The sequence below is a fragment of the Ovis aries genome, chromosome 5, assembly GCF_016772045.2.
Source record: "Ovis aries strain OAR_USU_Benz2616 breed Rambouillet chromosome 5, ARS-UI_Ramb_v3.0, whole genome shotgun sequence".
Classification (NCBI taxonomy): Eukaryota; Metazoa; Chordata; class Mammalia; order Artiodactyla; family Bovidae; genus Ovis; species Ovis aries.
In genome coordinates, this window is record NC_056058.1 from 11,138,737 (window position 1) to 11,155,244 (window position 16,508).

Consider the following 16,508-nt stretch of genomic DNA (forward strand, 5'->3'; position numbering starts at 1 on the left):
AGGTCCTTTGCAAACCGTAGCCCTGAAGGTCGATGGAATACCCTAGAATCCTAGGCAATACCTCCAAGGCAAACTCAGCATCCGCGGGAAAACCTGAGACTTATGCGTCGGTGGTGGGGAGGGGGACACTATAGGGCACTCCGGTCACACAGAGGCCACAAGACCCTAAAGGCTTCACTGGCCAAAGCAGCACCCTGAGGATGTGACGCGCCAGTGCCTTCCTTCGCTGCTAGAGCCCCCAGCTGTACCCAGAGCTACCGCGTTGGTCTCGTGATGGACCTGGTCACGCCTCGGGCACGCCCCCGCCTGTGCCCATTGGCCAAGTCGGGTTCTGGAGGCGGAGCATTTACCCGGCCTCGGCCTGGCCGGAGAACCCCCGGAGGCGGAGGCCGAGGCGGCGGCGGCTGCAGAGCCATGGCTGGTGACGCGCGGCCTTCAGGGGTTCGCGCCGGCGGCTGCTGGGGCGCGGTAGAATCACGGACGAGTTTCCGCGCGCCGCGGCCACCGCTCCCGCCTCTCTCCTTCCTCTTCGTGTTGTTCCTAGCGGCGCCCTGCGCTTGGGCGGCGGGATACAAGGTGAGCGCGGCCCGCTAGCGGAAATGTACAAGAGCCATAGTGAAGCTTCCAGTAGAATCCGGAGGTGTGGGTGGGTCTGTTTTGTGGGTGCCCAGTGAGTGGTTGCTAATATGACAGTGTGATCTGGTTCATCCTTTGTGTTACTGAGAAGACTGGCTGTGTTAGTCTGAGAACGGAGCTGTCTGTGTCTGTCTCTTGCGTCTGTGGGTTGGCTTACCTGGACTTTGCAAGCATTCACATGAGCGGGCTGTAAGTGTGATGGGGACTGGTTGAGAGTTGGAAGTCAGCTGCCTGAAGTTCTAACCTGGCTTCTCCACTTGCTGGCTGTGTGACCTTGGCCAAGTCACTTCACTTCTCTGATCCTCTGTATGCTCATCTGAAAACTGGAGATAATGTTGCCCTCAGGTCCCAGGGTGGCTGCTTGGTATTAACAAATTATTGATAAACATTAGCTACTACTAGTATTTCCCCAGGGCATGCACAAGAGGTGCTCTGAGAAGTTCTGTCAATTGGGAAGTACATCTATGGCACAACTATGTGTGTCCTTCTTGGGGGAGCCCATCCCCACCTTAGTCACTTGCTTCTAGATCAAAACTTGCCTTATATCCTCCCAACTCCCCACTGCAGCCTGCCTCTTAACCTTGGGGTTACTGACAGAGTGAGGTGTGTTTGGGGTCCCTGTGCAGACATGCCCAAAGGTGAAGCCAGACATGCTGAATGTACACCTGGTGCCTCACACACACGATGATGTCGGCTGGCTCAAGACGGTGGACCAGTACTTTTACGGCAGTGAGTAGAGGAGGGTGGGGAGTGACCCCTGGGACTCCCATGGTCCCGCAGAGCCCTTCAAATTGCTTTTCAGGCCTGGACAATCAGGGTGGGGCAACACCCAGCTTGGGCTCCTGTGTCTAAGAATGTTTCCCTTGGCTTGCTGATTCCTGATTGCCTGACCCCTGTGCCCACAGTCTACAATAACATCCAGCAGGCGGGCGTACAGTACATCCTAGACTCCGTCATCTCTTCCTTGCTGGCGGATCCCACCCGCCGCTTCATCTATGTGGAAATTGCCTTCTTCTCGCGTTGGTGGCACCAGCAGACAGATGCAACACAGAAAATCGTGCGGGACCTGGTGCGCCAGGGTGAGCCTCCCCTCAGGAAGTGAAAAGAGGAAGCCCAGCCCAGCTGCTATCTCTAGCACCCTGGCTTCTGAGATTTTATCATGCCATGTGCAGCCTCTATGTGGCTGCACCTGCCTGGAATTTCCCTTTTTTGGAGAACAACTAAACATCCTGTAAGACCCCACCTCCAGTGAATCCTCTAGAAAGCCTGCTGTACAAGGGGGCCTTCTGTTCCATAGCTCACTTACACTGGCCTGAGAGTGACCCCTGACCCTTCTTCTCCTCTCAGGCCTGGTCATTTAGGCAGGTCTTCTCGTCCCTGGCATCACCAACCCTGGCCCCACTCCTGGCCTTGACAACTGACTCGGACTTTGCCCCTCCCGGCACAGGACGCCTAGAGTTTGCCAACGGTGGCTGGGTGATGAACGATGAGGCGACCACCCACTACGGAGCCATCATCGACCAGATGACACTCGGGCTGCGCTTCCTGGAGGAGACGTTCGGCAGCGACGGGCGCCCCCGTGTGGCCTGGCACATCGACCCATTCGGCCACTCTCGGGAGCAAGCCTCACTGTTCGCTCAGGTTTTCAGATCTCTTGGGCCCGCCCCTTTATTCTTTCTGACTCCTCCTCTGTCATCCAAGTCCCGCCCCTTTCTGCAAGTTCACCGGAACCCGGCCCTACCCCTGGCCCTCTCGCTGCTTAAGACCCTGCCTCTTGGGTGACCTGTGAATTCCATTCTTTTTTTGCTCTGGCCTTGGCTCTGCTCTGTCCTAGCCTAGGTTGACCCTCATCACCTATCCCCATACACCCCGGCCTCCCTTGTCCAGCTGAGTCTTCCCCCTCCCCTGATTCCACCCAGTTTGTTCTGATCCTGGCTCTTGGCCAAGCTGGGTGGCTGGTTAGGGCCTGCCTGCGGTTTTTCAGCCGGCTTCATTACCTGTGCCATGACCATCCTCCTTCCCTTGCTAGGCTGCGGAAGGGGGAATGGCTCCTAGACCTGGGGAAGGTGGAGGTGGGTTGTAGCGTTGGATTTGCTCTCTCCCGGCGCTCCTGCAGGGCTTCTGACCTTCCCCAACCTTTGAAGTGAACTGGAGGGCCTCCCTGGTCTTTGGCTTGGTTTTTCTCCCTGTGCTTGTGAGGTTGGTGGTTGGTGATGAGAGGACTGGTCCCTTACTCCTCCTGCCCTCTCTTGTTCTCCCAACCCGCTCGTCATCCTGCCCCATCTCCAGATGGGTTTTGACGGCTTCTTCTTTGGACGCCTGGATTATCAAGACAAGAAAGTGCGGGAAACGGCGTTGCAGATGGAGCAGGTGTGGCGGGCCAGCGCCAGCCTGAAGCCTCCCACCGCCGACCTCTTCACCAGTAAGGTGGCAGAGTGGAAAGAGGGCCGCCCCCGTGCTCAGAAGGGCCCTGGGCTTGATTTATAGTCTGCTATCATTGTCTTAAAATTCTTAGTAGTTTATGAACATGGGCCCACCATTTGCAGTTTGCACTGGGCTTGGCAAATTCTGAAATCCATCCCTGGTGAGGCCTGGTAGGTCTAGGGGCCATGACCACCCCCTGAGCCTAATGTGGTCCGCAGGTGTGCTCCCCAACATGTACAGCCCGCCAGAAGGTCTGTGCTGGGACATGCTGTGTGCCGACAAGCCCTTTGTGGAGGACGTGCGCAGCCCAGAGTACAACGCAAAGGAGCTGGTCCATCACTTCCTGAAGTTGGCCACTGACCAGGTAACCGGGTGTCCAGAACCTATGCCTCTAGTGTACACGCACTGGGCCCTTCCATCGGCCCAGACAGTCCCCAACGTTTCCTCACCTTCACTGGGGGAAGGTAAAATTCCATTCACCATCACCATACCTTGTTCCTGGATTTGTGTGCATTTCTGATTAGAAAGGTGGACCCCTTCGCCAGAGCACATCCCCACCATGTTTGCTAGACAGCATGGCACAGGACCTCAGTACCCATGTCTGGGTGGTAGGCCCAAGAGAATTCCTCAACCGCTTGTGGCTCTTTTTCTGTGTGTCCCTCCGCTCCCATGTGACACACTTCCACCCCTACCCCTCATGCTTCTGTGCGCTCACATTCTTTTTATTTTTTTAAAAATAATTTTATTCATTTATTTTTGGCTGTTCTGGGTCTTCGTTGCTGTGCGGACATTTTTCTAGTTTCGGCAAGTGGGGGCTACTCTCTAGTTGTGATACTTGGGCTTCTCATTTCGGCGGCTTCTGTTGTTGTGGAGCATGGGCTCTAAGGCTCTTGAGCTTCAGTAGTTGCAGCTCCCAGGCTCTAGAGCACAGGCTCAATAGTTGTGGTGCAGGGCTTAGTTGCTCTGAGGCATGTGGGTTCTTCCCAGATCAGGGATCAAACCCATGTCTCCTGCATTGGCAGGCAGAGTCTTTACCACTGAGCCACCAGGGAAGCCCTGTGCATTCACATTCTTGACTACATATATACCAAGACACAGCTGTCCACAGGGGTGGCCCAGGACACCCTAGCCTGAGGATACCCCCATCTTGCTTGCAGGGCAAGCTCTACCGTACCAAACACACTGTGATGACCATGGGCTCAGACTTCCAGTACGAGAATGCCAACATGTGGTTCAAAAATCTTGACAAGCTCATCCAGTTGGTCAATGCCCAGGTGAGTGTGCCTGCCCCGTGGGCACCTGTATTTGTATCCCAGGGCCTTGGGTCACATACATTATCTATAGGTGGTATCTTAGTTTTTTATATTTTAATAAGCTATCACAAACTTAGTGGCTTAAAACAACAGCAAGCATATTACCTTACAATTCTGTAGGTCACAAGTCTGACATGGGTCTCACTGGGCTAAAATCAAGATGTCAGCAGGGCTGTGTTCTGCTGGAAGCTCTAGGGGAAAGTCTCCTTGCCTCATCCAGCTTCTAGAGGCTGTCCACATTCCTTGGTTCATGGCATCCTCCTCCATCTTCAAAGCCAGCAAGGTAGCAGCTGTCTGCCTCTGTTATCATATCTTTTTTTCTCACTCTCACTTCTTTATTCTTCCTCTTCCACTTTAAGATATCTTTGTGATTACATTGGGCCCGCTAGATAATCCAGGATAATGTTTTAAAGTTGGCTGATTAACAGCCTTAATTCTGCAGTTTTAATTCGCTTTTACCATGTAACCTAACAGTCACAGGTTCTGGGGAGCAGGACGTGGACATCTTTGGGTGGCCATTATTCTGCCTACCAAGGAGGTGTTGTGGCCCCTGTAAATGGCCTGTGGCAGTGTGGGCAGGCAGTCCCTCTCCCGTTAGCACAGAACCTCATCTCCCCTGTCCCACCACTTCCATCCCCAGAATTGTCTACTGGCACCATCTTTAATGTCTTCACTTTTTACCACCTGCTGCACTGCTGTTTCACCAAAAACAGTTCTCAGCTATGTCACCAAAGGCCTTCCAGACGACATTTCCCAGTCCTCCCCAAGCCCCTGGTCTCTGAGGAGCTTTCAACATCTTGACCACTTCCTCCTGCAAATACCTATGTTCCTAGCCACCGGGAGTTCATAGTGTCATACTTGGTTTTTCTCCTGCTTACTCGTTCACACACTTCATTAACATCTTCATTACTGGAGATGAAGTTCCTTTGTTCAAAGCCTGGCTTTTCCACTTACTGACTCTGTGACCTTGAATAATGTTTTTCAGCACGCAGTGCCTCAATTTTCTTATCTAGGAAATGGGCACAGTGGTGGTTCCCACCTGATAGGGCTATTTTCTTTTTAAAAAAATTTTTATTGGAGTAGAGTTGATTTATAATGTTGTGTTAATTTCAGGTATACAGCAAAGTGAGTCAGTTTTACATATACATATCCACATTTAAAAATTTTTTTATTTTTGAGGCAAGGAATACAGCTTTATTCAGAAAGCCATCTGACTGAGAAGATGGCAGACAAATGTCTCGAAATAACCTTCTTGTCAAGGGCTGGATGCCAGTGTCTTTCATAGAGTCAGAGAGAGAAGCAATAAGGAACTAAAGTCAAAGGCAGAATAGAGAGGGAGTAGCAGTATATCCACTCTGTCTTAGATTCTTTTCCCATATAGGTCACTACAGAGTATTGAGTAGAGTTCCCGGTGCTATACAGTAGGTCCTTATTAGTTATCTATTTTACTTACAGTAGCTATGATGAAAGTTTAATGAGCTTGCATAGACCAATAGAACAGCGCCAGGTAAATAATAAGTGTTAGGATTGTTTATTATTATTACTTAGGGCGGAAAAACTTCTGTTTCTTCTTTAAGACACCAGTTGCAATGTCTTTTTCTCCAGGAAGCCTTCACTAGGCCCTAGCTGGAGAGCTTGCTTTTTCCTCTGGGCTCACAGGAGTGCCCACAAATATCTGTGATGTTACATCTAGACTGAATGTAGTCAACTGACCAGTCTCTCTCCTCTGCCCTTGGCTATGAATTCCATGAGGGCAGGGCTGGCTGCTGGTTATAGATTGTGTCCACAATCTTGAGCATATTAAGGAATTGTTTGTTGAGTGAACATTGTGTGTAAATGTGTATATGAGTGTTTGTTCAGCGATGTATTAATAGAAATGTGTTTGCATATAAAGTCATGAAGTCCTGTGCATTTCCCTCATTCACTCAAAAGTTTATTTTTTAAATTGAAGTGTAGTTGATTTACAGGGCTTCCCAGGTGGCAGGCTAGTGGTAAAGAATCCACCTGCCAATGCAGGAGACGTAAGAGACATGGGTTCTATACCTGGGTCGGGAAAGATCCCTTGGAGGAGGACATGGCAACCCACTCTAGTATTCTTGCTCAGAGAATCCCATGGACAGAGGAGCCTGGTGCGCTACAGTCCATAGGATCAGAAAGAGTTGGACATGAGTGAAGTGACTTAGCAAGCACATATTGATTTACAATATTGTGTTAGCTTCACGTATACAGCAAAATGATTCAGTTATATCTATATATTGTTTCAGATTATTTTCTGCTATAGGTTATTATAAGACACTAAATACAGTAAATCCTTGTTGCTTATCTATTATATGTATAGTTTGTATCTGATAATCCCATACTCCTAGTTTATCCCTTCCCCCCTTCCTTTCCTGTTAGGTAAACATAAATTTGTTTTCTATACCTTTAAGGCTGTTTTCTATATAGATTCCCTTGTATTATTTTTTAGAGTCCACATATAAGTGATATCATATGGTATCTGTCTTTCTCTGACTTACTTCACTAAGTATAATGTTCTCTAGGTCATTCAAGTGTTTACTGAGCACCTACTGGGTACAAGGCACTGGGGACACAACTTGAGCAGAACAAACATCCTTTAACTCATGGAGGTCACCTTGTTCCTCTACCTCCCTCAGTTGAAAGTGAGCCTTCATTCATTATAACAGTTGTGTCATTTGGCAATAATCTTGCAGTGCTGATAAATTATTATTCCTCCCCTAGAATGTCATATATTTCATTTCTCCATGCAAGTTTTAAGTAATAAAATTGGAATTATTGAAGGTTTAGTAAAATCTCAGGTTTATTCTTGCCTCCCTGAATTTCTTTCCAGGCCAGGCTGGTAATTAGCTTCGGCCAACATTCATTTTCACACTTAGCCGTTGGCTTGTACTCTAACTGTGTATTTAAAAAAAGAGAGAAACTTTGAACCAACCGGATGCATGAATGTGTGTGCCTGTGTTTGTGTGCATGTGCACACCTGTGGCCCACCCTGGAAGGGCTCCTGAGGGCTCACATAGGCACACCTCCCCTCAGCAACAGGCCAACGGGAGCCGCGTCAATGTTCTCTACTCCACTCCGGCCTGTTACCTCTGGGAGCTGAACAAGGCCAAACTCAACTGGTATTTCGGGGGACTGGGGAGCCTCGGGGGGTTGGCATGCCCTGTGCGTCATGGCCCTGCCCCTAGTGTCTCTGCTGCTGCAGGTCAGTGAAAAAGGATGACTTCTTCCCCTATGCTGATGGCCCCCACATGTTCTGGACCGGTTACTTTTCCAGCCGGCCTGCCCTCAAACGCTACGAGCGCCTCAGCTATAATTTCCTGCAGGTAGGTGGACGCCAGGCTCCAGGGGCTGGCCCAGGGGTCCTGACAGGACTGGTGCCCCAATATACCACCTGCTCCACAGGTGTGCAACCAGCTGGAGGCGCTGGCGGGTCCGGCAGCCAACGTGGGACCCTATGGCTCCGGGGACAGTGCACCCCTCAGTAGGTGTCCGGCGGGCGAGGGGACAGCAGGGTGGGACTAAGCTGGACTTCGGACTTCTGCTGCCCCTTGCTTGAAGCCTTTAAGAAGCCAGCCTGTCCACGCAAGACTTTTCGCGTGTCCTTGGGGTCTGGGCCGAGAGTCCTGCGGAGACCTCACTCAGGCTCACCGTCTGCCTACAGATGAGGCAATGGCGGTGCTCCAGCACCACGATGCAGTCAGTGGTACCTCCCGGCAGCACGTGGCTGACGACTATGCCCGCCAGCTTTCAGAAGGCTGGAGGCCTTGTCAGGTGCGAGGGTGGAGCCTGGGGGAGGCGGAGACAGGAAGGGACGGCCTGGAAACGGGGTAGGGTGGGGGCGGACCTAGGAAGGGGCGTGGTCGAAAAACCCACAGAGTGGCCGCCAGAAGGGCTCGTGGGGCGGGGCTTGTGGGAGGAGGGACTGAGAGAGGCAGGGGCGGGGCTGAGAGCGGGATCGCAAGGAGAACGGCCGGGGCGTCCAGAGTGGACCTTTTGCTTTACACGCCTCCCCAGGTTCTCATGAGCAATGCGCTGGCGCATCTCAGCGGCTTGAAGGAGGACTTCGCTTTTTGTCGCAAGCTCAACATCAGCATTTGTCCGCTCACCCAGACAGCAGAGAGAGTGAGCAGGCCTGGAGCGGGAGAGGCGGGGCCGGGGGCAGATCCCGTGGGTGGTGGGTGGAACGAGAACCAGAGAAACCTCTGGGCCGGGTGAAAAAGAGGAGGGGCTGATGGGCTCAGCTGGTTACTGAGCACTCGGGGGCAAGATATTTGAGGGCTCAGTGAAGCTGGGGCAGGACGGGGACCAATGCACCACTTGGAGGCTTGACTCACCCAGGGACCTTGCTGCACACGTGGGTGGGTTTGTAGAAGGCCTGTTGTGACCCGTGTCTGCTCTGAACATCCCACCCCAGTTCCAGGTGATCGTTTATAACCCCCTAGGGCGGAAAGTGGACTGGATGGTGCGGCTACCTGTCAGCAAACACGTCTACCTCGTGAGGGACCCCGGTGGCAAAACTGTGCCCAGCGATGTGAGCCCATTTCCACAAATATTCCTTCCTGTATAGCACACTTGATGAATACCTACCCCCTTGGAAACCTCCTGCCATGGGCATTTCTCCTTTACCCCCATGGACATTTCCCCTGAGATTATCTCCCTCCACGTGGGATGTCTTCTCCCACGGACCCCTCCCTTTCAGGGATATTTCCTCCTCCGTGAATATCATCTGCCCATTACTGTCTCTTCCTCTAAATACTTTTCCCCTCTGCCTCTTTAAATCATACCCCCTTGGGAACATTTCCCCCCCCCCCCCCCGCCCCTTGCCTACCAGTATCTCCCCCTTGTGAATCTCCCTGTGAAAAAATTTCCTGTTTATGAATATTCTCCTCATCCTGAGGACCTCTCCCTCCTAACCACTTCTTCCCTCCAGAATCTGTTTTTCCCTCCTTCTCCTGTCTCAAGAGTCTCTTTCCACACTTACTCCCTCACTTCTCCCACCTCCTACAGTAGGTCCACTCTCCTAGTAGATTTCCCAGCTTCTGAATCTTGGAATCTTTTTCTCTTTCTTTTGGCCATGCACCTGGCAAGATCTTAGTTCCCCCACCAGGGATCAAACTCGTGTCCCCTGCAGTGGATGTGGAGTCCAACCACTGGACTGCCAGGGAATTCCCTCTTTGCAATCTTTAACTCAGCATTTCTGACACTCCCACCCTGCCTGACAGTTGTGACTCCTTAACCTCCTCATGTTTGTGTGGTGTGGCTTCATGCATGTCCTCCCAGCTTCTTGACTTGGTTTCCTTCCTCCCTTACCTGAGGTGGTGACCATTCCCAGCTCAGACAGTCAGGAGCTGCTTTTCTCAGCCTTAGTGCCTGCCCTGGGCTTCAGCATCTACTCAGTATCCCAGATGCCTGACCAAAGCCCTCAGAATTCCTGGTCCCGTGACTTGGTCATCCAGAATGAGGTGAGACCCTATTCAGACCCCGTTCCGTTTCTGGGTGAGTTTTGAGACGTGGCAGTAAGCCACACAGACTGTGGGTCAGTGGGTCTGAAGTTTATGGCCTCGAGTCATCAGGCCTCCATTGTATGTTCTCAGTGTCCTCTCTTGGGGCTCTTATGAGGACCCTTGGGTGACATTTGATAGAAATGTCAGAGCTGATGGAGGTAGGGGTTTGCAAATTCAGTGAGGCATGTCAGAGACATGGAGGAGGTAGCTGTGTGGCCACTGGGGGTAAGAGAGATCCAGGCAGGCAGGGAGCACCTTCAATTGGAAGGGTGTTGGGTGTTCAGGGAACACTCTCTGTGACTGAAGCCAGGTGTGGGGGATGGGGGGAGGTGACAAGTCAGATCGTGTGGGCCTTAAGGGCCGGCAGAGGGGAGAACTCTTTTGCTGTGAAGGAATCACAGGAGAAACGGTTGCATTAAGGCTGTTGTAGGTCCTAGCATTAGCCTTTGTGGGTCCCTCCTTCCATAGAAAAATGCTAAAAATTATATTTCATGATAGTATGAATATGAATAGTAACCATGAGACTTCGACCTGATGTATTCATTATTACTTCATTCAAGTTTTCTTCTGATCCTAAAAGAAACTGAGATTTATACATTTCCATGGGCCCTAAAAATCTTGGGTCCTGGCCTTGTGGTTCCTCTTTCAGTTGCACAAGCAGCCTGGGTCCCAAGCAGATGGGGAAGGAAAGGCCATGGAGGCGGGGAGAAGTGGTCAGATTAAGGATAAGGTAGAAAATGGAGCTGTTAGAATTTGCTAACAGTGATGCAGAATGAGAGAGAGAGAGGAGGGAAGGGTGGGTGGATCTTATTTTCCCCACCCGGGATTGAACACTCTCCCTCTACCATGCAAGTTGGGAGTCTAAATCATCCGTCTGCCAGGGAATTCCCACTTTGCAGTCTTTAATTCAGCATTTCAGAAACGTGATCCTTCCTGCCCAACACCAGTGTTTGCTCCTGAGCCCTGGGAAGAGCCATTAGCTGAAGTGATGGTCATTAATGCCTGTCCACCCTTTTCTGCCCAGTACCTCCGGGCTAGGTTTGACCCTGACACAGGGCTCTTGATGGAGTTGGAGAACTTGGAGCAGAATCTCTTGCTGCCTGTTCGCCAAGCCTTCTATTGGTGAGAGAGGACCACGAGGTTGGGGGGGGGGCGTGGTGTGAGCAGAGCTGAGGTCCCTTGTCTGACTCTCACCTGCCCTGGCCCCAGGTACAACGCCAGTACAGGTAACAATCTAAGCTCCCAGGCCTCCGGCGCCTACATCTTCAGACCCAACCGGAACAAACCACTGTTCGTGAGCCGCTGGGCTCAGACCCACCTTGTGAAGGTCAGGGGGCCAAGAGTGGGCACTTGGGGACAGGGCGTGTGGGGTGGGGTGCATGTGGAGGGTAATGTGCCTTATGAGGGGTGGTGGGGAGGATTTACATCTCCAATAGATAAGAAGGCTAAGAGCAGAGGGGAATACTTGAGGATTTTCATACAGGGTTGATAGTCATAGCTGGTTGTATGACAGTTATGCCATGGAGGCCTATAGAAAGGCATTTCACATCTGTCGTGGGGATCAAGATTGTACTTAGCTTTGAAACTGGTGGTAGGCTGTTCCTGTTTGGCCCCTGAATGTGCAGAGTCAGGTGTAACTGCCTGAAAATTTCATCAGGGATCTGTGATAGGAAGGGATTTTATCTAGGGTGATTTGAGGGTTCACTCTTGGATAGGGCTTGGGTGATTCTCACTTAGAATGGATATCTGAGGGTGCATCTAGTTGGAATCAGGGGCTCATGCTTGCAGGTTTCCTGAGGCATCTCACTGATGTTTCCTCTTAGGGAGGGAGTGGGGCAGGTGATGGCAAGTCTCATATGAGTGAATACCCGCATACCTGGGTCACTGTGTTAGGATACAGTTTTGCCTGTTGTAACAGTTACTCAAATAACCATGCCTAAAACAAGATGGAAGTTTCTTTTCATCTAATAGAAAGTCTAGGCAGGTGGGATGATCCAATAATCATCTAGGTCCCTTCTATCTAATTTTTTATTATTTTGGCTGAGCTGCACATGGCATGTGGGATATTAGTTCCCCAACCAGAGATTGAACCTGTGCCCCCTGCAGCGGAAGTACAGAGTCTTAACCTCTGAACTGCCAGCAAAGTCCTCCTTTCTAACTTACTGCTCTGCCTTCTGTACATTCACCTTCCACTTCATGGCCTAAGATGGCTGCTCAAGCTCCAGCCATCACATTTACATTTGAGCCAGTGGAAGAGAGGAAGGGGCAAGGAAGTTTGTTCGTAACACTTTGATCAGTTTCCAGTAGGCAAACATGGTCACACAGCTACTGCAAGCCTCATGGAGGACTGAAAGATACAGTCTATTCCAGGAAGCCATGTGCAAATTCTACTCTAAGGAGGGGAGATAGGGTAATGGTGGGGCTTCCCAGGTGGCGCTAGTGGTAAGAACCCACCTGCCAATGCAGGAAACATAAGAGATGTGGGTTTGATCCCTGGGTTGGGAAGATCCCCTGGAGGAGGGCATGGCTACCCACTCCAGTATTCTTGCCTAGAGAATCCCATGGACAGAGGAGCCTAGTGGGCTATAGTCCGTAGGGTTGCAAAGAGTTTATATACAACTGAAACGACTTAGCACACATACACGGACAGCAAGAATGTATACCAAACTCAAAAAAAACTTACATGGCAATGACTGAAGTATAAAGTGTGGGCATCATACCTAGGCAGGTAGGGAAGGTGGGTCGGGCTCCGAAGCTATTAGTGGGGTTGACCCTGACGTAGGCCCTTGTGATCTTCACAGCTGGGGTGGACATTTGCAGGGCTCACCTCTGCTCAGGTGCACGCTTACACCTGCTCCCACTCCCATGTGCCCACAGGCATCCTTGGTGCAGGAAGTACACCAGAACTTCTCAGCCTGGTGTTCCCAGGTGATTCGCCTGTATCCCAGACAACGGCACCTGGAGCTGGAGTGGACAGTGGGGCCAATACCTGTGGGGTGAGCAGGGTTGGGGGCTGGGGGAAGGGTAAAGTGAGGTTAAAGTGAAGCTCACCACCTTGCCATCCCATCGGGTATAGAGACGGCTGGGGGAAGGAGGTCATCAGTCGCTTTGACACTGGATTGGCGACAGGTGGACTCTTCTACACTGACAGCAATGGCCGGGAGATCCTGGAGAGGAGGTGGAGAAACTGGGGGCATCGAGGGGTGGTCTGTGGTATGCTGGGGCCCAGGGCGGTGAGGGGGCATCTGCTGATCCTAATGACTGTGGGAGGGAGAGGATGAAGGAGGAGTGGGTGAGTGGGGGGAGGGGAGCCAGACTCCAGGCCTGATCAAATCCCACCCCACCCCAGGCGGGATTATAGACCTACCTGGAAGCTGAACCAGACTGAACCCGTGGCTGGAAATTACTATCCAGTCAACAGCCGCATTTACATCACGGTACCCATCCCCCTCCCTGCTCCCCACTTCTTCCTGACACCCCTGTACAGAGTGGAGTTCACCTGTTCTTGACATCTCCCAACTGTCCTCAGCAGTCTCCACCATCCCTGTGGGGTCTGCCTGGGAGCCGGGGCTGGCCAGCAGTGCAGCCCCTCACTCACCCTTTACCCCCCAGGATGGGAACATGCAGCTGACTGTGCTGACTGACCGGTCCCAGGGGGGCAGTAGCCTGACAGATGGCTCCTTGGAACTCATGGTTAGTGGCCTGAGCCCCCATCTAAGTCAGGGTCCTTCCACCAGTTCCCTTCCTGCCCTCTACAGCACCTTGAAGCCAGTTTCTTTTGCTAGGTGCACCCCTGTTTGTGGTCCCCGCTAAGCTGAACTCTCCATTCCTCTGTGAGACATTCACTACGTGCTTTTATCCAATCCCTACCCAGATCTCCCCTCCAGGCCCTGATTTGCCCTATGCCTGCCCTCATTAGATCCTTACCGCCCTCTGCCCTAGCCCGTCGTTAGGTCGGATCCCCACGTTTACGTGGGATCCCCTACGTTCCCTTCGTCCTCATCTGTTCCCCCCAATATTCTTTTTTCCCCTTGAAATCCCCACATACTTTCACCCGGTTTCCGGGCCAGAAATTGGCTACAGGAACCCTCTCTCTCTATCACTCTCCCCGAAGGTGCACCGAAGGCTGCTGAAGGACGATGAACGCGGAGTTGGGGAGCCGCTGAACAGTGAGGGGTCGGGGCTTTGGGTGCGAGGACGTCACCTTGTGCTGTTGGATAAGAAGGGGACTGCGGCCGCCAGCCACCGGTTACAGGCGGAGATGGAGGTCCTGGCCCCGCAGGTGGTGCTGGCTCCAGGTGGCGGGGCGCGGTATCGCCTCGAGAGAGCCCCACGCACGCAGGTGAGGAGCTGCGGGGCTGGCAGAAAGAGGACCCTAAGGAAGCCTGCGGAGGGAGGGGCGGGGTTGAGGGCGGGTTTTTCTAGGTTTAACTGAGACCTACCTCGCCAGTTCCTACTCGTCCTGGGGAAGACATAAGCGAATCATGTTCGCTTAGCTCAGCGCGGTCACCCCAGCAGTCTCGGCCCAACCCTCTCACACACTCACTTTCTCCGACAACGTCTCTCTCCCGGCTTCAGCCCAGTCCTAACTCGGTCAGGGAAGAGAACCGTTCTGCCGCTAACCCGGCACCGCCCGGTCCCCTCATTGGCTCGGTCTTCCCAGTCCTGGCTGAGCCCCGCCTCCTGAGCGCGGCCAAGGCCCGCCCCTCCGTGCTGAATCTCCGTCTCCTGAAGCCTCAGCCCCGCCCCTCCCAGCTCAGCCCCGCCCCACCACGCGCTTTCCTTCAGTTCTCAGGGCTCCGCCGGGAGCTGCCACCCTCAGTACGTCTGCTCACATTGGCCCGCTGGGGCCGGGAGACGCTGCTGCTGCGCTTAGAGCACCAGTTCGCCGTAGGGGAGGACTCGGGCCGCAACTTGAGCTCCCCGGTGACCCTGGACTTGACGGTGAGTACAGAGGTGGGAAGGCGACTGGGAAGAGGAGGGAGGGGGAACCCCGCTTTGTCTCAACTCATCCGGGCCCCTTCACTGCCCGCAGAACTTGTTCTCTGCCTTCACCATCACCCACCTGCGGGAGACCACGCTGGCGGCCAACCAGTTCCTGGCCTACGCCTCCAGGCTCCAGTGGACAACAGACACGGGTAGGAGCCTGCCCGGAGCGGGGATGGGAGGGTGGGAGGCAGTGTGGGAGGTGCGAGAATGTTGACCAGGTCCAGGTATAGAGCTTGGAGGGTCTGAGTCAGTCGGTGTTCAGATTTAGGTAAGGGAGTGATGTGGCTTGACTGTCCTTGGGGGTGGGACTTGTGGGTGTGAGGACAGTGCCCAGACACTGGGGAAAGATTTGAGCGTCTGGGGGTGGTATTTAGGCTCTGGGAAACAGTTGAAGGGTCTGGGAGTGAGGGCCTGGGGAAAGATTTAAGGCGGTATGTTTGTGTTCAGGGGAGGGCGCACAGAGGATGTTAAGGAGGAGGAAGTCTGCATCCCTCACTTCTCCCCTCCACCTCCCCAGGCCCCACACCCCATCCTTCTCCTTCCCGTCTGGTCTCCGCCACCATCACGCTGCATCCCATGGAAATCCGTACCTTCTTGGCTTCGGTCCAATGGGAAGAGGACGGCTAGACCCACTGGATACAAAATTCCCCGCTGCGAGCCTGAGTTCTCTCTTCTCCGGGGGCGGAGCTAACTCTCCCGCTTCTCCTGTTGCTGTCGCTACCACCAGTGAAAGCCATTAAAATGTCACTACCAAGACTCAAGTCAAGGTGTGACTGAGTGTGGGTTTCCTTTTTTTTTTTGAGGGCAATGGAATTTATGATCCAGAAAGGTCAGCAGGGGCTTCCCAGGTGGCACAGTCGTAAGAATCTGTCTGCCAATGCAGGAGACATGGGTTCGATCCTGGGTCGGGAAGATCCCTGGAGTAGGAAATGGTAACCTGCTCTAGTAGTCTTCTCTGGAAAATTCCATGGACAGAGGACCCCAGCTGGATACAGTCCATGGGGTCACAAAGAGTTGGACATGACTGAGTGACTAAACACAAAAACACGAGGTCAGCAAGTCCTAGCTGACCCTTGACCCGAGTCCTTTCGGGAAGGCCATTTGCTGGCCTGAATTTTCAGACCATAGTCAACACAGTTCACATCCCAGCCCACCCATCACTCCATCCTCCACTCCGGCTTCACTCTTCCATCCCCTAGGGCTGTGACATAGCTGTGTCTTTGTTTATTTTTCATTTTTTCCGCCCCTTGTGCCTTGTGGGGTCTTAGTTCCCAGATCAGGGATTGAACCCCAGGGCCATGGCAGTGAGAGCGCTGTCCTAACCACTGGACTGCCAAGGAGATCCCTGGCACAGCTGTTTTGACAAGCCACTGAGGACAGGTTTGTATTGACTTGTCCTGGGCCCAGAAAGCCAGACATACCCTGCAGGCCTCCCAAACTCTACCTTGGGGCCCTGAAGGTGGGGAATCTCAGAGGTCCTTGGCGGGGCGGGGTGTGAAAGAAGAATCAGAGGCAGGTTCCAAAGCTAGGCCTTGGACAGGTGGGCTGGAGACGAGGGCCTCCCAGGAGACAGGCAGAGAGCCTGGCATGCCCTGGTTCTGGTGTTCTGGAATATTCTGGAGTC

General features: G+C 52.8%; 1 protein-coding gene across 1 annotated transcript; it reads left to right on the forward strand.

Annotated features, from left to right (window-relative positions):
• The first annotated feature begins 258 nt into the window (after nt 1-258).
• MAN2B1 (mannosidase alpha class 2B member 1) lies at nt 259-15,645 on the forward strand. Its single transcript, XM_027969572.2, has 24 exons — nt 259-576; nt 1,263-1,365; nt 1,542-1,715; nt 2,084-2,277; nt 2,926-3,058; nt 3,279-3,424; nt 4,218-4,334; nt 7,425-7,510; nt 7,594-7,714; nt 7,794-7,872; nt 8,053-8,162; nt 8,406-8,513; nt 8,806-8,922; nt 9,707-9,853; nt 10,920-11,017; nt 11,105-11,222; nt 12,773-12,891; nt 12,972-13,073; nt 13,245-13,332; nt 13,508-13,588; nt 14,010-14,237; nt 14,684-14,839; nt 14,931-15,033; nt 15,402-15,645. Exons 1-24 carry the CDS (start codon nt 274-276, stop codon nt 15,509-15,511), a joined length of 3,141 nt encoding a protein of 1,046 aa, XP_027825373.1. The 5' UTR covers nt 259-273; the 3' UTR covers nt 15,512-15,645.
• The last annotated feature ends 863 nt before the right edge of the window (nt 15,646-16,508 follow it).